This window comes from Salmo salar, chromosome 09 (genome assembly GCF_965601325.2).
Source record: "Salmo salar chromosome 09, fSalSal1, whole genome shotgun sequence".
In the NCBI taxonomy this organism is placed as follows: Eukaryota; Metazoa; Chordata; class Actinopteri; order Salmoniformes; family Salmonidae; genus Salmo; species Salmo salar.
Window position 1 is genome coordinate 34450344 of NC_138299.1, and position 25596 is coordinate 34475939.

Genomic DNA, 25596 nt, shown 5'->3' on the forward strand with positions numbered 1-25596 from the left:
AAAATATATACTTGTGTATTGATTTTAAGAAAGGCATTGATGTTTATGGTTAGGTACACGAAGCGATTATATGTAACGCAGGACAGGCTAGATAAACGAGTAATATCATCAACCATGTGTAGTTAACTAGTGGTTATGATTGATTGATTGTTTTTTTATAATATAAGTTTAATGCTAGCTAGCAACTTACCTTGGCTTCTTACTGCATTCGCGTAACAGGCAGGCTCCTCGTGGAGTGCAATGTAAAGCAGGTGGTTAGATCGTTGGACTAGTTAACCGTAAGGTTGCAAGATTGAATCCCCGAGCTGACAAGGTAAAAATCTGTCTTTCTGCCCCTGAACAAGGCAGTTAACCCACCGTTCCTAGGCCATCATTGAAAATAAGAATGTGTTCTTAATTGACTTGCCTTGTTAAATAAAGGTGTAACATTTTTTTTATTTTTTTTATTAAAAATTAAGCCAAATCGGCATCCAAAAATACCGATTTCCCATTGTTATGAATACTTGAAATCGGCCATTCCGATTAGTCGGTCGACCTCTAATGTACAATACCGAGCATCGGCTGGAGTGGTGGACCGCCATTGGACTCTGGAGCAGTGGAAACGCGTTCTCTGGAGTGATGAATCACGCTTCACCATCTGGCAGGCCGACGGACGAATCTGGGTTTGGCGGATGGCAGGAGAACACTACCTGCCCCAATGCATAGTGTCAAATGTAAAGTTTGGTGGAGGAGGAACAATGGTCTTGGCTATTTTCCATGGTTCGGGCTAGGCCCCTTAGTTCCAGTGAAGGGAAATCTTAATGCTACAGCATACACTGACATTCTAGACGATTATGTGCTTCTAACTTTGTGGCAACAGTTTGGGGAAGGCCCTTTCCTGTTTCATCATGACAATGCCTCTGCAAAGCGAGGTCCATATAGAAATGGTTTGTCGAGATCGGTGTGGAAGAACTTGACTGGCCTGCACAAAGCCCTGACCTCAACCCCATCAAACACCTTTGAGATTAATTTGAATGTCGACTGAGACCCAGGCCTAATTGCCCCAAATCAGTGCCCGACCTCACTAATGCTCTTGTGGCTGGATGGAAGCAAGTCCCTGCAGCAATGTTCCAACATCTAGTGGAAAGCCTTCCCAGAAGAGTGGAGGCTGTTACAGGAGCAAAGGGGGTGACCAACTCGATATTAATGCCCCTGGTTGTGGAATGAGATTTGATTAGCAGGTGTCCACATACTTTTGGTCATGTAGTGCATGTCAAACAGTTAACATGGAAGCTATAGCCAAATCCTAACATGTAGTTAGTGTGGCTTTCGAATCCAAAAACATTCTCCCATGTGCACAAATATCGTAAAATAAATCCGCTGCTTTCACAGCCGTGAGGGTCAACCTTGCTAATGTTAGGTAAATAATGTTAGCGAGCAAAGCTAAAGTAGCGTAGCCATTTAACCATATACCGTTTATTTTCACATGACAATATAGCGTTACCTTTTTGAAGAACTTACCACAGAATCATAAATGTAACCAGAGACAGGGTTATCTCATGAATTCTTCAAGCAACTACCAAGCACACCGCTATAATACAGCCCTTTCTGTTGAATTGAGGAAGTACTGAGTCCATTTGGAACTATGCTGTTGATCATCTTTTGTCCACCAGGGAGCAGTCGATGATTAGCTAAACTAAATCGTTCATAAACCTCAATCCAGATACTTCTCCCACGAAGGTTGAGAAAAGTGGACTTTTATAATTAAATACATGAATATTTAGGTAAAGTCACAAATAGTAGGGGGGAACTTTCTAGTGCTGATGTTATTAATTACGGCAATTTGCAGGTGGAAATGTAGCCAGGATTGATAGTAAATTGCTGAACTGTGTTTACCAGCATATATTTTTTTTATTAGTACGCCTGATGTACACATTCTTGCTAAATATTTAACATTCAGTTTCTGACGAGTGTGCAGTGCACTTTATTTAAATGTTTACCGTTATGATATTACACTCCACCACAGTAGGTGGCGATATTGAAGCATGTTCAATGCGGCTGCTGTTGTGTTGAACATAAAGCCATTTTGTTGGTTGGAGTGACTGGGATGTGCTGAAACACATCAGACAGAGTTGTTATAAAGGATTTTGAAGAGTTTTTACCACAATGAGTTCAATTGGAACTGGGGTAAGTTTGATAAGATAATTTTCTTTATATATTTTTTTATGCTAACAAATAAAATGTTTGGTACTTGTTAGCCTCGGCTCATCTTAGCCAGGCTAGCAACAAAGTTAGCCAACTTGCTAACTAGCTAGCTGTGACTGCTCTGTGCTAGTTTTAGGTTTTAGTAGATAACTAGTTAATAATACATTTAATCACGTCATTCATGTAAGATCTATAATCGTATATAGTGGTGAAGTACATTTTACACTGGGTACTCTTACCTAGCTGTTTTTGCCTTGCAGTACTACTGTTTGATACTAAGCCATGTTGTCATGCCTGCTGTGCTGAGTCACTTGCAACACAGGCTAGTTTGCTACAGTAGCAATGCTGGCTAAGCTAAATTGAAACCAATTCAACTGATATGGTGTAGGAGAGCTACCGATATCCAATCTATCAACAAATGTTTGATATCACATGAAATTTACAAGTTAGACAATGTTGGAATCTTTTAATTAGCAAGATTGACACTCACACCTGCACTTTCAAATGGCTCGGTGCTATCCGGTATCTTTGGGACGTCCCTAACCTTAATCTTTTTACATTTCAATGTATGGATGTCCCAAGGAGCCTAGATTGCACGGAGCCTTTCAAAGGGGATTCCTCTATTGTGAATCTAAAAGTTACTTCCATGATATTGCTAGCCATTACTGTGAAAAGTGACACCAATGAGTATTGGTGAGATTGATGTAAAAGTTTGAAGCCTGGCAGTTCCTGTCAATGAAACATGTATGTTATATCAACAGCAGTGGTCATCAAAGTATAACACATAAATCTCCCTTTCTAGTATGACTTGTCTGCCTCCACCTTTTCCCCTGATGGAAGGGTGTTCCAGGTGGAATATGCCATGAAGGCAGTAGAAAACAGCAGGTATGTGATCTTTCCATCTTTTCATGTGTTTTTGAATGCAGTACCCACATGATGGAAAGTGACAAGAATATGCACAAATCACTTTTTTGTACTCAAATGTCTCAATTTGTTGGTTTTTGTTCTTTCTCCTTACAGCACAGCAATTGGGATCCGATGCAAGGATGGGGTTGTGTTCGGTGTCGAGAAATTGGTTCTCTCCAAACTTTACGAACAAGGCTCAAACAAGCGTATCTTCAATGTCGACCGTCACGTAGGGATGGTATGTATTCATCCACAGACCACATGCCCAGTATATACGTGTTGTGTTTACCAACAAAACTGATGCGCACGCAACCACGTGGAGAAAAACCCCCCATCTTACAATCAAAGGATTAAAATGTAAACTACTTCGTCAGCAAATGTTTATTAAACATCAAGAGATTTACCCATTGTACTTTATATGCTGTTTATTTCAAATACATAGTTAAAGTTGGTGGTTAGCTAGCTAGCTCACTACAGCTTCCAGACCCTACTCGATTGGCTGTTGATACCTAGCATGCTGTCGGCTTGCTAGCACCAACATGGCGAGCCATTCTGGACGAAGCTAGCGTGGCTGGGAAAATCATCGCTAGTTAGTGGATCTTGGCCGTAACACTCAGAGTATTTGCAATGTCATCCCAACTCTGCTGTTTACTTTGTGCATTGCTGAATCTACCTTTAACTTTCTTACCGATAGGCAGTGGCTGGACTACTGGCTGATGCTCGATCCCTGTCTGAGGTGGCCAGAGAGGAGGCCTCCAACTTCAGATCCAACTATGGACACAACATCCCACTGAAGGTAAAAAGAACTATGATGCTCTTGGTCAGTGTTTTCTCTCAGACTCCTCCTTGTGTACCCTGTCCGTTCCACATATTTGGTCTGTTCCGTTACAGTACTACCACACCTGATTCAACTGGTTAACTGTGACTGTATTAACATGTTCTGTCAAAATATTCTGAATTGCTTTGCCTTGTCCCCAAGTCCTATGGACAATTGACATATTCCTTGATTTGAGATAAAATAAAATACATGCAGGTGAAGTCGGAAGTTTACATACACTTAGGTTGGAGTCATTAAAACTCGTTTTTCAACCATTCCACAAATTTCTTGTTAACAAACTATAGTTTTGGCAAGTCGGTTAGGACATCTACTTTGTGCATGACACAAGTAATTTTTACAACAATTGTTTACAGACAGATTATTTCACTTATCACACGTATCACAATTCCAGTGGGTCAGAAGTTTACATACACTAAGTTGACTGTGCCATCAAACAACTTGGAAAATTCCATAAAATGATGGCATGGCTTTAAAAGCTTCTAATAGGCTAATTGACATAATTTGCGTCAATTGGAGGTGTACCTGTGGATGTATTTCAAGGCCTACCTTCAAACTCAGTGCCTCTTTCCTTGACATCATGGGAAAATCAAAAGAAATCAGCCAAGTCCTCAGAAAATAAATTGTAGACATCCACAAGTCTGGTTCATCCTGGGGTGCAATTTCCAAACGCCTGAAGGTACCACGGTCATCTGTACAAACAATAGTACACAAGTATAAACACCATGGGACCACGCAGCCGTCATACCGCTCAGAAAGGAGACACATTCTGTCTCCTAGAGATGAACGTACTTTGGTGCGAAAAGTGCAAATCAATCCCAGAACAACAGCAAAGGACCTTGTGAAGATGCTGGAGGAAACAGGTACACAGGTATCTATTTCCACAGTAATACGAGTCCTATGTTGACATAACCTGAAAGGCCACTCAGCAAAGAAGAAGCCACTGCTCTAAAACGGCTATAAAAAAGCCAGACTACGGTTTGAAACTGCATATGGGGACAAATATTGTACTTTTTGGAGAAATGTCCTCTGGTCTGATGAAACAAAAACAGAACTGTTTGGCCATAATGACCATTGTTATGTTTGGAGGAAAAAGGGGGATGCTTGCAAGCTGAAGAACACCATCCCAACCGTGAAGCACGGGGGTGACAGCATCATGTTGTGGGGGTGCTTTGCTGCTGGAGGGACTGGTGCACTTCACAAAATAGATGGCACCATGAGGGAGGAAAATGATGTGGATATATTGAAGCAACATCTCAAGACATCAGTCGGGAAGTTAACGCTTGGTCGCAAATGGGTCTTCCAAATGGACAGTGACCCCAAATATACTTCCAAAGTTGTGGCAAAATAGCTTAAGGACAACAAAGTCATGGTATTGGAGTGGCCATCACAAAGCCCTGACCTCAATCCTATAGAAAATGTGTGGGCAGAACTGAAAATGCGTGTGCGAGCAAGGAGGCCTACAAACTTGACTCGGTTACACCAGCTCTGTCAGGAGGAATGGGCCAAAATTCACCCAACTTATTGTGGGAAGGTTGTGGAAGGCTACCCGGAACGTTTGACCCAAGTTAAACAATTTAAAGGCAATGCTACCAAATACTGAGTGTATGTAAACTTCTGACCCACTGGGAATGTGATGAAAGAAATAAAAGCTGAAATAAATCATTCTCTCTACTATTATTCTGACATTTCACATTCTTAAAATAAAGTGGTGATCCTAACTGACCTAAGACAGGGAACCTTTACTAGGAGTAAATGTCAAGAATTGTGAAACTGAGTTTAAATGTATTTGGCTAAGGTGTATGTAAACTTCTGACTTCAACTGTATAATCTCTCTTTACAGCATCTCTCAGAGAGGGTGGCCATGTACGTCCATGCCTACACGTTATACAGTGCGGTGCGGCCGTTTGGATGTAGCTTCATTTTGGGCTCTTATGATCAAGATGATGGTCCTCAGTTGTACATGGTTGACCCCTCTGGAATCTCATATGTGAGTTATTTTTGGGGGATTTATCCCGTCTGTCATTCATTTACTGTTTTCACACCACACGTTTAGGGACGGTTTCCCGAACACAGATTAAGACTCATCCAGGAATGAGGCATTCTCTGTGGGGATTTTACCTTGAGCATGTGGTTTAGTCCTGGACTAGTTTTAACCTGGGTCATGGAAAATGACCTTTTTTTTTTTTTTTTTTTTTAAGTTTTTGAACCTATGCGATGTTTGTTTGATTGGGGATGTTGATTGATTGCCAACATATATTTTGTATATGTTATCATTCAACCTTAAATTATGACCTGAAATTTGTAACGTTAGGCAATGCTGTTAAAATATTAGATGACCACTTATTCATTATTTTGTTTTATCAAGGGTTACTGGGGATGTGCTATTGGAAAAGCCAAGCAAGCCGCCAAGACAGAAATTGAAAAGCTTCAGGTAAGAACATTACTTGAGCCAAGTTTCTTAAGACAAGGGAAGATCTTGCTTAATTGTTTGACTTTGATTTTGTATGCTATTGCTATCAACAGATGAAAGACATGACCTGCAGGGAGTTGGTAAAAGAGGTGGCCAAAATGTAAGTGTTTTTGTTTGTTTTATTAAAGGAACACAAACCCACACTGTTATTCATTCTCATGAATAGCCAATCAAGGCACTGCGTATTAAGTTGCTACTAACATGTACTGTTGGATGTTTTGTAGAATCTACATTGTACATGATGAAGTGAAAGACAAATCGTTTGAGTTGGAACTAAGCTGGGTTGGAGAAGGTAATGCCACTTTCCCTTATACACATGTATTTTTAAGTGTGGTCTTGTCTCCCTTTGTACATCTGTATGTAACAAAGGCAGAGTTTTGTACCCTGATCTAAGCCACCACTAGTGTACCGGGTTAGCAGCCATAGCGTTTTTGTAACAAACTTGTCTCTGGTTGTGAGCAGTGTCACACATTTGAAATCTGACAGTTAACCCAGCAAGTCAGTTAAGAACAAATTCCTATTTATAATGACGGTCTACTCCGGTCAAACCCTAACGACGCTGGGCCAATTGTGTGCCACCTTATGGGGCTCCCGAGTGGCGCGGCGGTCTAAGGCACTGCATCTCCGTGCTAGAGGCATCACTACAGACCCTGGTTCGGTTCCAGGCTGTATCACAACTGTCCGTGATTGGGAGTCCCATAGGGCGTTGTCCGGGTTAGGGGTAGGCCGTCATTGTAAATAAGAAATTTTTCTTAACCGACTTGCCTAGTTAAATAAAATAACAAAGTGATGTATGGCAAGCATGTGCAAAAAGGGGTTATGATTCTGTTAGATACTCAACCCTCACCAGTTTTGACTAGCTATTGCCTGGTATAGTCATTGCTCGCAGCTGATGTTCTGCTTGAACTGAGCAGTATAACTTATGACCTTCATGTCCCTTCGCCAGTGACAAATGGAAAACATGAGCTGGTTCCAAAAGACGTCAGGGAGGAGGCAGAGAAGTACGCTAAGGTATGTACCACGACTACCAGTCATTCATTTTTATTTTCCATGGCATTTCTGTGACCTACTGTATTCTAACCAAAAATACGTCTGTGGTTTCAACTCGAGTCTCCTGTGCGCCACACGACTGAGTTAGCTTGCTGAGCTAAAGCCCAAGCTTTAGCCCAGGGAGCCAACTCAAGTCTTCAGGTCCCAGGCAAGGTTACCCATCACGTGAGAATGGTTCACTGAACCACTTCCATTATATCTGTCTTGCTGGTGTCTGATTCGCAATGCCTTATGCTTCCACCATAGGATTCCTTGGAGGAGGAAGATGACTCTGATGAAGACAACATGTAAACTCATTTCTGTGGTTTCTCCACCTGTCACACACCTACTGACAGGACGGCTCTCCAAGAGACACACAAGTTGTTTTGTAATTAATGGACCATTCATGTCATTTCTTTCCTTTTGGGTTTGATGGATTTCAGCCTTGAAATAAAAGTTGAAGATAAGCACTGTTTATACTAAAAGCATCTTTGGCCTTTTTTTTGTGAGACACTTTAAATGCTGTCAAGGGTTTGCCTCTGTCATTTCATTTTGTAATTGTGTGTATTTAGCACATATCTCAAGGACGGTCACTTGATCCTTCTGGTGGTGCCACTTGTGGAAGAAGACCAAGACTCTATTTCAGTGCACAGTGTGATATGTTTCAGGTATGACATGAGTCACAGTGACCCGAAGGGCAAAAGTCTCCACATTGACCTTACAGATGGACCTCCAACTCCATGCCTCTCCTCCTCACATTGCCTCTCCATGCCAGCCTCATCTGGTTCTGTCCCTGCTTGGATACAATTTAAATCAACTTTTATTGGTCACATAAACCCACAATAACATCTGCTAAATATGTGTAACTAAATACTTGTGTTCCTAGCTCCAACAGTGCAGTAGTATGTAACAATACACATCTAAAAGTAAAATAACGCAATTAAGAAATATAAATATTAGATTGAGCAATGTTGACCAGTGTCTTGAATCTGAGGGATTGATTAGCTCCTCATCTACATTTGATAAAGACATGTCCTTCTGCCTGCCTGGGACAGATTAACTTGTAGTGGCGCTGATGTCAACCTAGTAGATTTAGGCTTGGAATTTCACATGTCAGGATACTCAGCCAGAAGAGTAGCCAGTGTTCAGTTACACCCCTCAACACGGCTATATGCGTTCATTGTCTGGCCTTAGTAAATAGTAAGCCAGATTTGACAGCAATCGTTTCACTGGCTTTTACCTGAACATGCTTCCTTCCGGTTACGTAACCAATTTGCCTGCTCTGACGTCCTACAAACACGAACAAGGCGCAATTGGCCTCAACTTAAAACAAATCGATACTTTATATTTAACTCGTAACTCGCATCCTCTCCCCTGCAAATGACTACAAAGAAATTCAAATACGAGTTACCGCTAGCACCAGCTAACGAGTGAGTAGCAATTACTTGCGTTTTCAGTTCACATATAGTATATTTCCCACCTTGGAGTGACAAGGAAGCCAGTGTCGAAAATAGGCGGTCCAGTGTAAAATATTTCTAACCAGTGAAAGGCTTGGATTGAGATAATAAAAGCCAATCATATTTCCATGTTGGGGTGTTATTCTTGTAAAAGAAGCCAAGTATGAGAGGACCAATAGCACATTTCCTCTCAAAGCGCCTATTTCCATCTATACCAACCATAAATACAGGGAAGGTATGTCCTGTAGAATTTGAAGAAAGTGTTGACCAATCATATTTCTACGATTCGACCACCGCTGTCAGGCCAGCCAATCGGATTTTGAGAGACCCAGCTTCAGCTCAACAGCTTGTTATTCGTGTATTGCTTTGCAAATCTGGCTAGCAAGTCGTGTCGTTGCATGTAAGTATAAAACAAAATATCCCCCTCTAATGAATTACAAACGTTTAACAGTTCACGCTATTTAGATCAACGTGACACCCGTTTCGTTAGTTATCGGACGAGACTTCGCTAAATTTCGTATTTTGTCCTGTAAAATTATGCTGGTAAAGAATTGAATGCCAGTGACCAGTCGGCTTGTTTTTGCAGTGAAGAAATGTATGCGCCTTTTGTGAAACTGGATAATAAATAATGATTGTCCTCATACTTTTTTGTTTTATCGTCGAACAAACCTACCTGACTGCCTCTCGTTTATCCAAATGAGAACCACCGTTTGAAATGTTCTGCTTGAACTAGCTGGACAACTCAATGACTAGCAAGGCGCTTTAAATCGCCATATCGAGAAACTGTTAACGTTGGCTAACTAGCATGTTTAAGTTAGCTAACTAGCTAAATTTAGCTCTCGAGTTGAGTGAAATCTTCTGTCGTTACTTACTTTAACCACAATATTTATAATCTCTGTTTCTACTAAAACATATTGTCTAAGAGACTGGTACACCTTTTGTAGCCAGCTCCTCTGTATTTCACAAGCAGTTAGGAATGAGCTCCCAGCCTGACATGGTGCAGCACGGCGAGCTATGATGGCGACGTGACACAAGTCAGATTGCGAGCAAAGCGGGAAGGAACACGCACTATTCTGTCTGTTGTCTATGTGCAACGTCCTTGTAGTATGCCAACGCTGGGCTGTAATTCTCTTGATAATATTATTTTTAAAAGCTTTTGACGTTTTTTTTGTCTGTTAACAATCAGCATGAGCATACAGTTAAACTAGATAGCCAGTAGCCACACATTTTTGTGAGTCTGGAGGGAGGGGGCTGCATCGAGCTCGAAAAGAATGCGTTAGAAGTAGCAGGCTAGTTCGTCGTTAGCCTGTTAGCATATTTACTATTTTTCGACTAAAATTGATTTATTCCAAATCACGACTATTTTGACAACTTTATTCATCTGCAATTTTTATCTTGTTTTACAGCAATCAAAACCAATCGAGCTGGACTCCCTCAAATAGCCTCTACGATGAAGGTAAGTCACTTGGCTAACCTCAGTTGAAATCAGCAGTGAAGCCGACGCCTCTTTCACTTTGCTTGCAAAGAGACTGGGGGACAACTGTCTATATGGTTGGCAACAATATATGACAGTTTGAAGGTGTCAGTGTCACATACAGTACCAGTCAAATGTTTGGACACACCAACTCATTCAAGGGTTTTTCTTAATTTTTTTACTATTTTCTACATTGTAGAATAATAGTGAAGACATCAAAACTATGAAATAACACATATGGAATCATGTAGTAACCAAAAAGGTGTTAAATAAATCAAAATCTGTTATTTTAAATCTTCGAAGTAGCCACCCTTTGCCTTGATGACAGCTTTGCACACTCTTGGCATTCGCTCAAAGCTTCACCTGGAATGCTTTTCCAACAGTCTTGAAGGAGTTCCCACATGCTGTGCTCTCGTTGGCTGCTTTTCCTTCACTCTGCAGTCCAACTCATCCCAAACCATCTCAATTGGGTTGAGGCCAGGTCATCTGAAGCAGCACTCCATCGCTCTCCATCTTGATCAAATACCTCTTACGCTGCCTGGACATGTGTTGGGTCATTGTCCTGTTGAAAAACAAATTATAGTCCCACTAAGCGCAAACCAGATGGGATGGTGTATCGCTGCAGAATGCTGTGGTAGCCATGCTGGTTAAATGTGCCTTGAATTCTAAATAAATCACATTGTCACCAGCAAAGCACCATCACACCACCTCCTCCATGCTTCACGGTGGTGGGAACCACACATGCAGAGATCATCCGTTCACCTACTCTGCATCTCACAAAGACACGGCGGTTGGAACCAAAAATCTCAAATTTGGACTCATCAGACCAAAGGACAGATTTCCACCGGTCTAATGTCCATTGCTTGTGTTTCTTGGCCCAAGCGAGTCTCTTCTTATTGGTGACCTTTAGTAGTGGTTTCTTTTCAGCAATTTGACCATGAAGGCCTGATTCACGCAGTCTTCTCTGAACAGTTGATGTTGAGGTGTCTGTTATTTGAACTCATTATGTGAAGCATTTATTTGGGCTGCAATCTGAGGTGTAGTGGTCCTCATGAGAGCCAGTTTCATCATAGCGCTTGATGGTTTTTGCGACTGTACTTGAAATGTTCTGGATTCACTGACCTAAATGATGGACTGTTGTTTCTTTTAGCTTATTTGAGCTGTTCTTGCCATAAGCCCTATGTGGTAAAAGCCCAAGTCCATATATCTTCTGTATACCACCCCTACCTTGTCACACAACTGGCTCAAACGCATTGAGGAAAGAAATTCCACAAATTAACTTTTAACAAGGCACTGAAAATGCATTCCTGCATTCCTGAAATGCATTCCAGGTGACTACCTCATGAAGCTGGTTGAGAGTGCCAAGATTGTGCAAAGTGTGGCTACTTTGAAGAATCTCAAATATAAAATAAATTTTGACTAACACTTTTTTTGTTACCACATGATTCCCTATGTGTTGTTTAATAGTTTGTCTTATTTATTATTCTACAGTGTAGAATATAGTAAAAAAATAAACACCCTTGAAGTAGTAGGTGTCCAAACTTTTGACTGGTACTGTATATTTCATTTCAATGTCAAGGTTTTCATGTAGGCTTCACCGTATATGACAATTTTCAGACAGCATTGCCCACCTCTTCCTGAACAAGACAACAAATGTTATTTACTTGAAAAACCTCTAATGCAATGTTTGTGGCATCATGCTTCCTGGACATCTCTTTCAATAGTGGCCAAACATGGTCTGTGTTTTCTTTCTAAGAAAGTACAATGATAAATGTTACAGGGGTGTCTGTTTTTCTCACAGGCAGCGGACGAGCCTGCCTACCTGACCGTGGGGACGGAGGTCAGCGCCAAATACAGAGGTGCCTTCTGTGAGGCAAAAATCAAGACTGTTAAACGTACCGTGAAGGTTAAGGTAAGAGCACGGCACAACAATGGCTCCGTCTCAAATGACACCCCATTCTCCTTATAGTGCACTACTATAAACGGAATGGGGCTGGGGTCAAAAGTATTGCACTGTATAGAGAAGAGGGTGCCATTTGGGACACAGACAAGCTTATTGTCCAGTTTCGGTTACAGTTTTGCTGCAAAGGGACCCCCCCCCCATCTAAATGTTAGTGTATGCCAGTGACATCTTTCACGTAGAGCTTGTTCTATGAACAGCTGCTCAGTTTGTTTCAGAAAGCATTATGCTAATCCAGGGGTCTTCAACCTTTTTCTAGCATACTTTTTTTTATTTTTATATATAGCTTTCAAATAGGTACGTTTTCCTCTACCCTGCGACTCTTCCCCGGATCCTTGGTGTACAAGAGATGTTTTCTGTCAATATAACTGGTAAAATAATGGTTAGTAAACAACTAAGGGGGCCCCGTAAAATCATTTTCCTGAATTCTGTTTTATTTTCTTCTTGACTTTTTAAAAATATTTTTTACTTTCAATATTATAATTATTCATAGAGAAACGACAACAAATGATGTTCTGAGTCATGTCAATGCTTGAATCACATGGACATTTTTTTATATATTTTTTTAGGTATGGAAAAAAACAACGCATTTGTGATTTGAGTGTAATTCCCCTTCATCTGTGCATCGAGCAAGAAAGGAATGTGTCGGTCTAGCCTACTGCTGCACAACATGTCATGGCAGAGTTTGCAAAACAATTGCCACTCAATTTATACAAATAATCATGATCTAGTAATGTCAGGTAAGCCTAATTTGCATTTGAGAGTTTTTTGGGAAAGTCTGTCTACCAACAAGACTGTTATCATTAGCTTCGCTAACTTGCTAGACATACAGAGTGATAGACAAATGTGCGCACCAAACAGACGGACGGCAATTTTGCTGGGAATTAATTGGCATATATTGTGTTACGTTTGGCTTTTTAAGCCAACAGTGGCTAACCAGGGGTGGGATAATGTCGACGTGTCTTTGATTGGACAGTGGCCGGGAGCTTTATGGTTGACTGTTTGCGATGGAACACATAAAAAAAAAAAAATGCATGCGTCACCCTTTATTTGGATAGTCCGGATTTTCCATCTGTAGATGCTCTACACATGATCATACTATCTGTTGCTAATCAACTGCTTGCTAAGTTTAGGGTTAGTAGATTAGTTGAAATGTTACAGATGGACTATCCATATATAGTTTTACCAATGCATGTACTTAGAGAATTGATTGGCGAGCTACTCATAGTTGGGCTGCGAGCTACTGGTAGTTCGATCTACATGTTGGAGACCCCTGGGCTAATCTGTGATCTACGCAGTCCCAACTAGACACTCTGAAAATAGTTAATTTAGTCATATCATAACAAACGCTGGTGATAGTCAGTCATCATGACTGCATTGGTTAGTGTTGGCTTTAACGTTGGGTAAACACGTTTCACATTAAATACACTGAACAGTGTTTGTCCCTTGTTTCTTGAGCTGCAATTAAAAATCCATGAAATCTGAGCTGGGGACAATAAAAGGCCACTTTAAAATTAGCAGTTATCACCACACAATGCTTCAGATGTGACGTTTTGTGGGAGCGTGCTATCGGCATGCTGACTGCAGGTATCTCCACCAGAGTTGTTGCCAGAGAATTGAATGTTCATTTCTCTACTATAAGCTTCCCCCAAAGTCATTTTAGATAATTTTGCAGTATGTCCAACCGGTCTCACAACCGCAGACCATTTGTAACCATGCCAGGCCAGAACCTCCACATCCAGCTTCTTCTTCACCTGCGGGATCATCTGAGGAGTATTTGTCTGTAATAAAGCCCTTTTGTGGGGGGAAACTCATTCTGATTGGATGAGCCTATGCCCTCCAAGGCCCACCCATGGCTAGACCCCTGCCCAATCATGTGAAATCCATAGACTAGGGCCTAATGAATCTGGTTTTGTATTTTTTCGAACAACCGATAGGCCTAGGAATTTTGGTTCATATGTGCTTTTTTTAAATTATTATTCCTTAAAACACCATTGTGAAAGTGTGGGTGCCACTGAACTGGTGAACCTGCCTATAGGTCAGGGCTGATGATGGTTATTGTTTTGAGATCAAGTGATCCCACACCAATCACCAGGTAGCAGCATTGTGACCTGACCACCTGTATTCTCCACTGTTCTTCTTTGCTTCGGCTCTTCCATTATGATTGTCACAACAAGGTCAGAGTACCCTTGATTGATTATTTCATTGGTCTAGTGTTCATGGGACGAGGTAGGAAGCCCCATTTGAACTTTCTCCACATAGAAAGATGGGTGAAGGCTATTATGCACCATTCCCTGGTAGTACTAGAAGCACATGCCTACTATTGTATCAGATCTTAAACCATCTGCAGCTGGAAACCTCTGTTTGTACAACTGTGCCTTCCAGCGTTGGCATGTGAGGTTTGTCTATAGGGTCCTTGGTAACTGACTGGTCAAATTAAATGTAATTTGTCATATATTTTGTGGCTAGTCAGGAAGAGGAAAGTTTTCTGTTACTCAACTAGATTATTTCACCTTGACTGAATTCCTTTTGTTTCCCTTTTCTCTCCCTAGGTGATGCTCAAAGGAGACACTACCTCACAAGTTGTTCAAGATGACCAAGTGAAAGGACAGTTGAGGGTAAGTTGGAACTAACTGGCATTGCATCACCGAACTCCCCACAGTATGATATGCAATACATTTAATTAGGCCCTCATTGTTCTTTTGATTCTCAGAATCATCTGTTTGTCACATGATTTTGAGATTCCGATCTGTTGGATATAACAATGGTTCTGTACTTGTGACAGCATAATGTCCTACAGGGTACAGGCATATAGAACCGGTACAGATAAGGTATTGTCGACGTGAAGTTCATGTATATTGCCTGACTGCAATGGTCATGTGACTACTGCCCTGGCAAATTACACTGATCACCTGTTTTTCCAACACCTGTAAGCATCAATGGTAGTGCAGTTTTTTTGTGTGTGTGTGTGTGTGTGCTCTGATTTTTAATGCCAGAGTGCTAAACATTCAAAGTTGCCTTAAGATTTAAAATGGCCTCAGTTTTCTGTCATGATCTATTGTTTGCCCTGTGTGGTTCCCTTTTTTACTGTATGAACACGTGTCATGGGCTTTCACTTTACCCAGGCATGTTACTTTATTTCTTTAGAGAAGAATTGATTTCAGATGCAATATTCAGAAATCGCTCCACCATTTTCCTGGTTGCTAAAATTCAAATAATTTGCCTTATGTAGAGAATCATTGCACCAATAGGTGCCGGAGGGGATGGCTGCCGTTTTATGGGCTCCTAACCAACTGTGCTATTTAAAAGGAGAAAAAAAATACATTTAGCATTGTTTGTAACTCATTCTGTACATAATGTTGCTGCTACCTTCTCTTATGACTGAAAAGAGCTTCTTCTGGACATCAGAACAGCGATTTGCTCACCTCAAACTTGACAAATATTTTTCCTTAATGTCTGACGAGAAGGATGTACTGCTTTGTCGAGACAAGGCCCAAATCTCAATCATCCACGTGAAGATAAGATGGAGAAAAGGGGGGAGGAGGGTGGGGTGCCTTGTAAGAATTTGCAGACGAATTGGTAAATCACCACTACCGTCCGTATTATTGACCAACATGCAATCATTGGAAAACAAACTGGACGATCTAAGACTATACAACCACCGGGACATTAACTGTAATATCTTGTTTCACTGAGACGTAGTTAAACGAGGACAAGGATAATATAGAGCTGGTTGGCTTCTACATGCATCGGCACGAAAGTGTAGCTACGTCTGGTAAAACGAGGGGCGTGTTTGTATATTTGTCAATAACTGCTGGTGCGCAATGTCTAATATTAAGTCTGGTGGTTTTGCTCGCCTGATGTAGAATACCTCATAAGCTGTAGATCGCACCAAGAGTTCTCATCTATATTATTCGTAGCAGTCTTTACCGCTGCAAAGCGATGCTGGCACTAATACAGCTCGTTGAGTGCGGTCTAAGGCCATAAGCAAACAATAAAATATCATCCAGAAGCGGTGCTCCTAGTGGCCGGGGACTTTAATGCAGGCAAACTTAAATCCCTTTCTACCTCATTTCTACCAGCATATCACATGTGCAACCAGAGGCACAAAAAACAACTCTAGACCACCTTTACTCCACACACAGAGACATGTACAGAGCTCTCCCTCGCCCTCCATTTGGCAAATCTGACCATAATTCTATCCTCCTGCTTACAAGCAAAAACTGAAGCAGGAAGTACCAGTGACTCGCTCAATACGGAAGTGGTCAGATGATGTTGATGCTACGCTACAGGACTGTCTTGCTAGCACAGACTGGAATATGTTCCGGGATTCATCCAATGACTTTGAGTACACCACCTCAGTCACCGGCTTCATCAATAAGTGCATCGACAATGTTGTCCCCATAGTTACGGGGGGGGGGGGGGGGGGGGGGGGGGGTGTGTGTGTGTGTGTGTGTGTGTGTAGTGTATATATATATATATATCATATCTCCCAACCAGAATCCATAGATTACAGACATCCCCACCGAGCTAAAGGCTAGAGCTGCCGCTTTCAAAGAGCGGGAGACTAATCCGGACGCTTATAAGAAATCCTACTATTCCCTCAGATGAACCATCAAACAGGCAAAGCGTCAATACAAGACTAAGATTGAATCCTACTACACCGGCTCTGACACTCATCAGATGTGGCAGGGCTTAAACTATTACCCACTACTACACTGCCCTTTCCCACCTGTGAGAATACTGTTCATTGACCACAGCTCAGCGTTCAACACCATAGTGCCCACAAAGCTCATCTCTAAGCTAAGGACCCTGGAACTAAACACCTACCTCTGCAACTGGATCCTGGACTTTATGATGGGCCACCCCAAGGTGGTAAGGGTAGGCAACAACACATCTGCCACGCTGATCCTCAACACAGGCCCCTCGGGGTGCGTGCTTAGTCCTGTACTTGCACGACTCCAATACCATCAAGTTTGCTGTCGACACAACAGTGGTAGGCTTGATCACCGACAACGATGAGACAGCCTATAGGAAGGAGGTCAGAGACCTGGCAGTGTGGTGCCAGGACAACAACTTATCCCTCAATGTGATAAAGACAAAGGAGCTGATCATGGACTATAGGAAAAGGAGGGCCGAACAGGCCCCCATTAAACTCGACGGGCTGTAGTGGAGCGGGCCCGTACGCTCAACCAGTACATCACTGGGGCCAATCTTCCTGCCATTGAGGACCTAACATACTAGGCGTTGTCTGAGGAAAGCCCATAAAATTGTTAGACTCCAGTCACCCGTCATAGACTGTTCTCTCTGCTACCGCACGGCAGCGGTACCGGAACGCCAAGTCTAGGTCCAAGCTTAACAGCTTCTACCTCAAGCCATAAGACTGCTGAACAATTAATCAAATGGCCACCCGGACTATTTACATTGACCCCCCCCACCCCCTTGTTTTTACACTGCTGCTACCCGCTGTTTAATATCTATGCATAGTCACTTTACAAATTACCTCTACTAACCTGTAACCCACACATTGACTCAGTACTGGTACCCCCTGTAATTTTCTTGTGTTTTTTATAATTTTTTACTAGAGTTTATTTGGGAAATTATTTCTTGAACTGCATTGTTGGTTAAGAGCTTCTAAGCAAGCATTTCACGTTAAGGTCTACACCTGTTGTATTCGGCACATGTGACATATATAATTTGATCATCTTAAACCACTGAAATATACACTGCTCAAAAAAATAAAGGGAACACTTAAACAACACAATGTAACTCCAAGTCAATCACACTTCTGTGAAATCAAACTGTCCACTTAGGAAGCAACACTGATTGACAATAAATTTCACATGCTGTTGTGCAAATGGAATAGACAACAGGTGGAAATTATAGGCAATTAGCAATACACCCCCAATAAAGGAGTGGTTCTGCAGGTGGGGACCACAGACCACTTCTCAGTTCCTATGCTTCCTGGCTGATGTTTTGGTCACTTTTGAATGCTGGCGGTGCTTTCACCCTAGTGGTAGCATGAGACTGAGTCTACAACCCACACAAGTGGCTCAGGTAGTGCAGCTCATCCAGGATGGCACATCACTGCGAGCTGTGGCAAGAAGGTTTGCTGTGTCTGTCAGCGTAGTGTCCAGAGCATGGAGGCGCTACCAGGAGACAGGCCAGTACATCAGGAGACGTGGAGGAGGCCGTAGGAGGGCAACAACCCAGCAGCAGGATCGCTACCTCCGCCTTTGTGCAAGGAGGAGCAGGAGAAGCACTGCCAGAGCCCTGCAAAATGACCTCCAGCAGGCCACAAATGTGCATGTGTCTGCTCAAACGGTCAGAAACAGACTCCATGAGGGTGGTATGAGGGCCCGACGTCCACAGGTGGGGGTTGTGCTTACAGCCCAACACCGTGCAGGACGTTTGGCATTTGCCAGAGAACACCAAGATTGGCAAATTCGCCACTGGCGCCATGTGCTCTTCACAGATGAAAGCAGGTTCACACTGAGCACGTGACAGACGTGACAGAGTCTGGAGACGCCGTGGAGAACGTTCTGCTGCCTGTAACATCCTCCAGCATGACCGGTTTGGCGGTGGGTCAGTCATGGTGTGGGGTGGCATTTCTTTGGGGGGCCGCACAGCCCTCCATGTGCTCGCCAGAGGTAGCCTGACTGCCATTAGGTACCGAGATGAGATCCTCAGACCCCTTGTGAGACCATATGCTGGTGCGGTTGGCCCTGGGTTCCTCCTAATGCAAGACAATGCTAGACCTCATGTGGCTGGAGTGTGTCAGCAGTTCCTGCAAGAGGAAGGCATTGATGCTATGGACTGGCCCGCCCGTTCCCCAGACCTGAATCCAATTGAGCACGTCTGGGACATCATGTCTCGCTCCATCCACCAATGCCACGTTGCACCACAGACTGTCCAGAAGTTGGCGGATGCTTTAGTCCAGGTCTGGGAGGAGATCCCTCAGGAGACTATCCGCCACCTCATCAGGAGCATGCCCAGGCGTTGTAGGGAGGTCATACAGGCACGTGGAGGCCACACACACTACTGAGCCTCATTTTGACTTGTTTTAAGGACATTACATCAAAGTTGGATCAGCCTGTAGTGTGGTGTTCCACCTTAATTTTGAGTGTGACTCCAAATCCAGACCTCCATGGGTTGATAAATTGGATTTCCATTGATTATTTTTGTGTGATTTTGTTGTCAGCACATTGAACTATGTAAAGAAAAAAGTATTTAATAAGATTATTTCTTTCATTCAGATCTAGGATGTGTTGTTTAAGTGTTACCTTTATTTTTTTGAGCAGTATATTTTCCATAACTGAAAATATCGTGTTTTGAGCTGGTGTATAAAACTGAAAGTAAAAAAGACAAAAAAAACTAACTTAAGAACGGCAAGCAAATAAATAACGCACATAGAACAGATCTACCGCTTCTTAGACTTGCTGTCAATGAGAGTAACAGATCTACAACTCAAATTTCTATGTGAATTTGGTGGGTCGCCCAAAAAGTTACATATTGCAGCTTTTACTGTTGCCATTTTGAGTTATTTTTAAAATGGGAGTGTAAGAGCAGCTCATATGAGGTGTCTGTCTCATCTCCCTGGCATCTTTTTGCAGGTGGGCTCCACAGTGGAGGTGAAGAGTGCAGAGGGGATCTGCAGTGAGGCAACCATCAACAAACTCACAGACGCCAGTTGGTATACAGTGGGTAAGTTCATTTAACAACACTTAAACTAGTTTACAAGAAGTCCTGCTCCTGTCATCACCTGATAATGGTAGACTACATAGGTCTTTGTTGTTTGGTTGCTTTTTGACTATTCTGTCATAACTGACTTGGTCAATGGTACTGAACTCAGCAACAAAAAAAGAAACGTCCTCTCACTGTCAACTGCGTTTATTTTCAGCAAACTTAATATGTGTAAATACTTGTGTAAACATAACAAGATTCAAGAACTGAGAAACACAAACAGAACAAGTTCCACAGACGTGACTAAGCAGGTAGCCTAGTGGTTACTAAGGGGGGGGGGGGGGGGTCAAAATCTAAAGTAACAGTCAGTATCTGGTGTGGCCAACAGCTGCTTTAAGTACTGCAGTGCATCTCCTCATGGACTGCACCAGATTTGCCAGTTTTGGTTGTGAGATGTTACCCCACTCTTCCACCAAGGCACCTGCAAGTTCCTGGACTTTTCTGGGGGGGGGGGGGGGGAAATGGGAATGGCCCTAGCCCTCACCCTCCGATCCAACAGGTCCCAGACGTGTTCAATGGGATTGAGATCCGGGCTCTTCGCTGGCCATGGCTGAACACTGACATTCCTGTCTTGCAGGAAATCATGCTCAGAACGAGCAGTATGGCTGGTGGCATTGTCATGTCAGGATGAGCCTGCAGGATGGGTACCACATGAGGGAGGAGGATGTCTTCCCTGTAACGCACAGCGTTGAGATTGCCTGCAATGACAACAAGCTCAGTCCGATGATGCTGTGACACAGCGCCCCAGACCATGACGGATCCTCCACCTCCAAATCGATCCCGCTCCAGAGTACGGGCCTCGTGTAACGCTCATTCCTTCGATGAGAAACGTGAATCCGACCATCACCCCTGGTGAGACAAAACCGCGACTCGTCAGTGAAGAGCACTTTTTGCCATTCCTGTCTGGTCCAGCGACGGTGGGTTTGTGCTTGTAGGCGACGTTGTTGCCGGTGATTTCTGGTGAGAACCTGTCTTACAACAGGCCTACAAGCTCTGTCTAGATTCTCTCCGCCTATTGTGGGCAGTCTGAGCACTGATGGAGGGATTGTGCGTTCCTGGTGTAACTCGGGCAGTTGTTGTTGCCATCCTGTACCTGTCCCGCAGGTGTGATGTTCAGATGTACCGATCCTGTGCAGGTGTTGTTACACGTGGTGTGCCACTGCGAGGACGATCAGCTGTCCGTTCTGTCTCCCTGTAGCGCTGTCTTAGGTGTCTCACAGTACGGACATTGCAATTTATTGCCTGCAGTCCTCATGCCTCCTTGCTGCATGCCACGTTCACGCTGATGAGCAGGGACCCTGGGCATCTTTCTTTTGGTGTTTTTCCAGAGTCAGTAGAAAGGCCTTTTTAGTGTCCTACGTTTTAATAACTGTGACCTTAATTGCCTACCGTCTGTAAGCTGTTAGTGTCTTAACGACCGTTCCACAGGTGCATGTTCATTAATAGTTTATGGTTCATTAAACAAGCATGGGAAACAGTGAGGATCTGTGAAGTTATTTGGATTTTTACGAATTATCTTTGTAAGACAGCTTCCTGAAAAAGGACGTTTCTTTTTTGCTGAGTTTGTCTATGATCCTTGGGAGCAGTATACTTTGGTGTTAGTGTTTTAAAATAAATACTAACACCAATCTTGGTGGCAGGTAGCCTACTGGTTAAGAGCGTTGGGCCAGTAACCGAAAGGTTGCCGGTTCAAATCCCTGAGCCGAGTTGTTGAAAACTCAGTCAAAGTGCCCTTGAACATGGCACTTAACCCTAATTGCTCCTGTAAGTTTTTCTGGATAAATATCAAATGTAAACATTACAAGGGAACTGCTTCCCACTGTATTCCAGTGTTTGACGATGGGGATGAGAAGACACTCCGCAGGACGTCTCTGTGTCTTAAGGGCGAGAGACATTTTGCTGAGAGCGAGGTAAGAGGACTGGTCTGACTGTATTCTTGGACATTTCATTTGGTCTCTCCGTTATGTTGCTCTTTGATACGTTGATTAAGATTCGTCCTTTCGCTTCCTCTCCATCTCTGTTGTTATCTAGACGTTGGACCAACTACCCCTGACCAACCCGGAGCACTTTGGCACCCCCGTCATCGGGAAGAAGGGAAACCGCGGAGGAAGGAGGTCATCTCAGGCTCAGTAAATTGACCCTTTCACTTTACCTCTTATTTTAATCCTAACCTTTACCCCATTCCCACCCTTCTAAGTTAACCTTTTAAAGCAAAACTCCACTCAAAAACAACCTTTTGGTTTATTTTATGTCAAGTTTTCAAGTTATTTGACTTTCAAGAAGCAACATGTCACTTGCCACATCATGTGATGCGTTTTGCTTCATGCACATCCAATATCTTGAAAACATGACTGCTGACGTGAAACATTTTAGAACTGTATCAACAGTAGACTAATGGGGGGAAAATGACCCCAAAAGTTTGAGTGGTGTTTTTTTTTTTTTAAGCTGTCCTGCAGTGGGCCATATGGTACCACTGTGTTCTTTCTTTGGATACGGTTTGATGACATAACCTGCACTACCGCTTACATTTCCCAGTAAGATTTTAATCCGCAAACATGCTTCTGTAGATGCTCTGTTGTATACAGTGGGGGGAAAAAGTATTTGATCCCCTGCTGATTTTGTACGTTTGCCCACTGATAAAGAAAGGATCATTTTAATGGTAGGTTTATTTGAACAGTGAGAGACAGAATAACAACAAAAATATCCAGAAAAACGCATGTCAAAAATGTTATATTGATTTGCATTTTAATGAGGGAAATAAGTATTTGACCCCCTCTCAATCAGAAAGATTTCTGGCTCCTAGGTGTCTTTTATACAGGTAACGAGCTGAGATTAGGAGCACACTCTTAAAGGGAGTGCTCCTAACCGCAGCTTGTTACTTGTATAAAAGACACCTGTCCAAAGAAGCAATCAATCGATCAGATTCCAAGCTGTCCACCATGGCCAAGACCAAAGAGCTCTCCAAGGATATCAGGGACAAGATTGTAGACCTACACAAGGCTGGAATGGGCTACAAGACCATGGCCAAACAGCTTGGTGAGTAGTTGACAACATTTGGTGCGATTATTCGCAAATGGAAGAAAAACTAACGAACTGTCAGTATCCCTCGGCCTGGGGCTCCATGCAAGATCTCACCTTGTGGAGTTGCAATGATCATGAGAACGGTGAGGAATCAGCCCAGAACTACATGGGAGGATCTTGTCAATGATCTCAAGGCAGCTGGGACCATAGTCACCAAGAAAACAATTGGTAACACACTACGCCGTGAAGGACTGAAATCCTGCAGCGCCCGCAAGGTCCCCCTGCTCAAGAAAGCACATATACATGCCCGTCTGAAGTTTGCCAATGAACATCTGAATGATTCAGAGGACAACTGGGTGAAAGTGTTGTGGTCAGATGAGACCAAAATGGAGCTCTTTGGCATCAACTCAACTCGCCGTGTTTGGAGGAGGAGGAGGAATGCTGCCTATGTCCCCAAGACCACCATCCCCACCGTCAAACATGGGGGTGGAAACATTATGCTTTGGGGGTGTTTTTCTGCTAAGGGGACAGGACAACTTCACCACATCAAAGGGACGATGTATGGGGCCATGTACCGTCAAATCTTGGGTGAGAACCTCAGCCAGGGCATTGAAAATGGGTCGTGTATGGGTATTCCAGCATGACTGACCCAAAACACACGGCCAAGGCAACAAAGGAGTGGCTCAAGAAGAAGCACATAAAGGTCCTGGAGTGGCCTAGTCAGTCTCCAGACCTTAATCCCATAGAAAATCTGTGGAGGGAGCTGAAGGTTCGAGTTGCCAAACGTCAGCCTCGAAACCTTAATGACTTGGAGAAGATCTGCAAAGAGGAGTGGGACAAAATCCCTCCTGAGATGTGTGCAAACCTGGTGGCCAACTACAAGAAACGTCTGACCTCTGTGATTGCCAACAAGGGTTTTGCCACCAAGTACTAAGTCATGTTTTGCAGAGGGGTCAAATACTTATTTCCCTCATTAAAATACAAATCATTTTTGACATGTGTTTTTCTGGATTTTTTTGTTGTTATTCTGTCTCTCACTGTTCAAATAAACCTACCATTAAAATTATAGACTGCTCATTTCTTTGTCAGTGGGCAAACGTACAAAATCAGCAGGGGATCAAATACTTTTTCCCCCCCACTGTACATTCAAACATGGTCATTATACACATTTTCAGACCCCTTCCCCTTTTCCACATTTTGTTATGTTACAGCCTTTTTCTAGAATTGATTTAAAAATAGAAAAAAAACATCTCAGCAATCTACACACAATACCCCATAATGACAAAGCAAACAATTACAAAATATACTGCAATACCTTATTTACGTAAGTATTCAGACCCTTTCTAATGAGACTTGAAATTGGGCCCAGGTACATCCTGTTTCCATTGATAATCCTTGATGTTTCTACAACTTGATTGGAGTCCACCTGTGGTAAATTCAATTGATTGGACGTGTTGAAAAGACACACACCTGTCTATGTACGGTCCCACAGCTGACAGTGCATGTCAGAGCAAAAACCAAGCCATGAGGTCAAAGGAATTGTCCTTAGAGCTCAGGGACAGGATTTTGTCGGGGCACCAATCTGGGGAAGGGTACCAAAAAATGTCTGCAGCATTGAAGGTCCCCAAGAACACAGTGGACTCCATCCTTCTTAAATTGAAAAACTTTTGGACCACCAAGACTCTTCCAAGAGCTTGCCGCCCGGCAAAACTGAGCAATTTGGGGACACCCATTGACATTCTTGGTCAGGGAGGTGACCAGGAACCCGATGGTCACTCTGACTGAGCTCCAGAGTTCCTCTGTGGAGATGGGAGAACCTTCCAGAAGGACAACCATCTCTGCAGCACTCCACCAATCAGGCCTTTATTGTAGTGTCCAGACGGAAGCCACTCCTCAGTAAAAGGCTCATGACAGCCCGTTTGGAGTTTGCCAAAATGTACCTAAAGGACTCTCACCATGAGAAACAAGATTATCTGATCTGATGAAACCAAGATCAAACTCTTTGGCCTGAATGCCAAGCATCACGTCTCGTAGAAACCTGGCACTGTCTCTACGGTGAAGCAGTGGTGGCAGCATCATGCTATGGGTATGTTTTTCAGCAGCAGAGACTGGGAGACTAGTCATTATTTAGGTGAAGATGAACGGCGCAAAGTACAGAGATCTTTGATGAAAACCTGCTCCAGAGCGCTCAGGACCTCAGACTGGGGTAAAGGTTCACTTTACAACAGGACAATGACCCTAATGACCCACACAGGAGTGGCTTCGGGACAAGTCTATGAATGTTATTGAGTGGTCCAGCCAAAGCCCGGACTTGAACCCTATTGAACATCTCTTGAGAGACCTGAAAATAGCTGTGCAGTGACGCTCCCCATCCAACCTGACAGAGATTGTGACTTTCTACAGAGAAGAATAGTTTTAACTCCCCAAGTAAAGGTGTCAAGCTTGTAGCGTCATACTCAAGGCTATAATTGCTGCCAAAGGTGATTTAACAAAGTAAAGGGTCTAAATACTTAT

The 25596-nt window shown here is 43.0% G+C and overlaps 2 protein-coding genes and 2 long non-coding RNA genes across 9 annotated transcripts in view; 2 read left to right on the plus strand and 2 right to left on the minus strand.

Annotated features, from left to right (window-relative positions):
* LOC106611237 (uncharacterized) overlaps positions 1-1913 on the minus strand; it is a 53041-nt gene extending 51128 nt beyond the window's left edge. Inside the window, exon 1 of the long non-coding RNA XR_001330081.3 lies at positions 1501-1913. This is a non-coding gene — a long non-coding RNA (uncharacterized LOC106611237). The remainder of the gene's footprint in view (positions 1-1500) is intronic.
* Positions 1914-2010: 97 nt separating this feature from the next.
* On the plus strand, positions 2011-7912 carry LOC106611239 (proteasome subunit alpha type-3). The gene is made up of 10 exons (XM_014211237.3): positions 2011-2166; positions 2987-3069; positions 3205-3328; positions 3785-3886; positions 5769-5915; positions 6294-6359; positions 6452-6498; positions 6623-6690; positions 7345-7409; positions 7695-7912. Exons 1-10 carry the CDS (start codon positions 2146-2148, stop codon positions 7737-7739), a joined length of 768 nt encoding a protein of 255 aa, XP_014066712.1. The 5' UTR covers positions 2011-2145; the 3' UTR covers positions 7740-7912.
* LOC145858013 (uncharacterized) lies at positions 7693-9003 on the minus strand. Of its 2 annotated transcripts, none has more exons than XR_014378745.1 (2): positions 8908-9003; positions 7693-8220 (listed from the first exon to the last, which is right to left on the minus strand). It is a non-coding gene; the product is annotated as an uncharacterized LOC145858013 (long non-coding RNA). The 2 variants fall into 2 exon arrangements; XR_014378744.1 differs by having other exon boundaries at positions 7693-8223; positions 8908-8974.
* LOC106611238 (AT-rich interactive domain-containing protein 4A) overlaps positions 8994-25596 on the plus strand; it is a 61584-nt gene continuing 44981 nt past the window's right edge. For 3 of the 5 annotated variants that reach the window (XM_082955740.1, XM_014211236.3, XM_082955741.1), the window contains exons 1-7: positions 8994-9284; positions 10291-10340; positions 12160-12270; positions 14871-14936; positions 19932-20022; positions 21892-21971; positions 22093-22190. In XM_082955740.1, coding sequence (XP_082811866.1) covers positions 10335-10340; positions 12160-12270; positions 14871-14936; positions 19932-20022; positions 21892-21971; positions 22093-22190 — 452 coding nt within the window. In that variant the 5' untranslated portion in view covers positions 8994-9284; positions 10291-10334. Of the gene's footprint in view, positions 9285-10290; positions 10341-12159; positions 12271-14870; positions 14937-19931; positions 20023-20733; positions 20914-21891; positions 21972-22092; positions 22191-25596 lie in introns of those variants that run through there. The other 2 variants (XM_082955742.1, XM_082955743.1) reach the window with 2 other exon arrangements.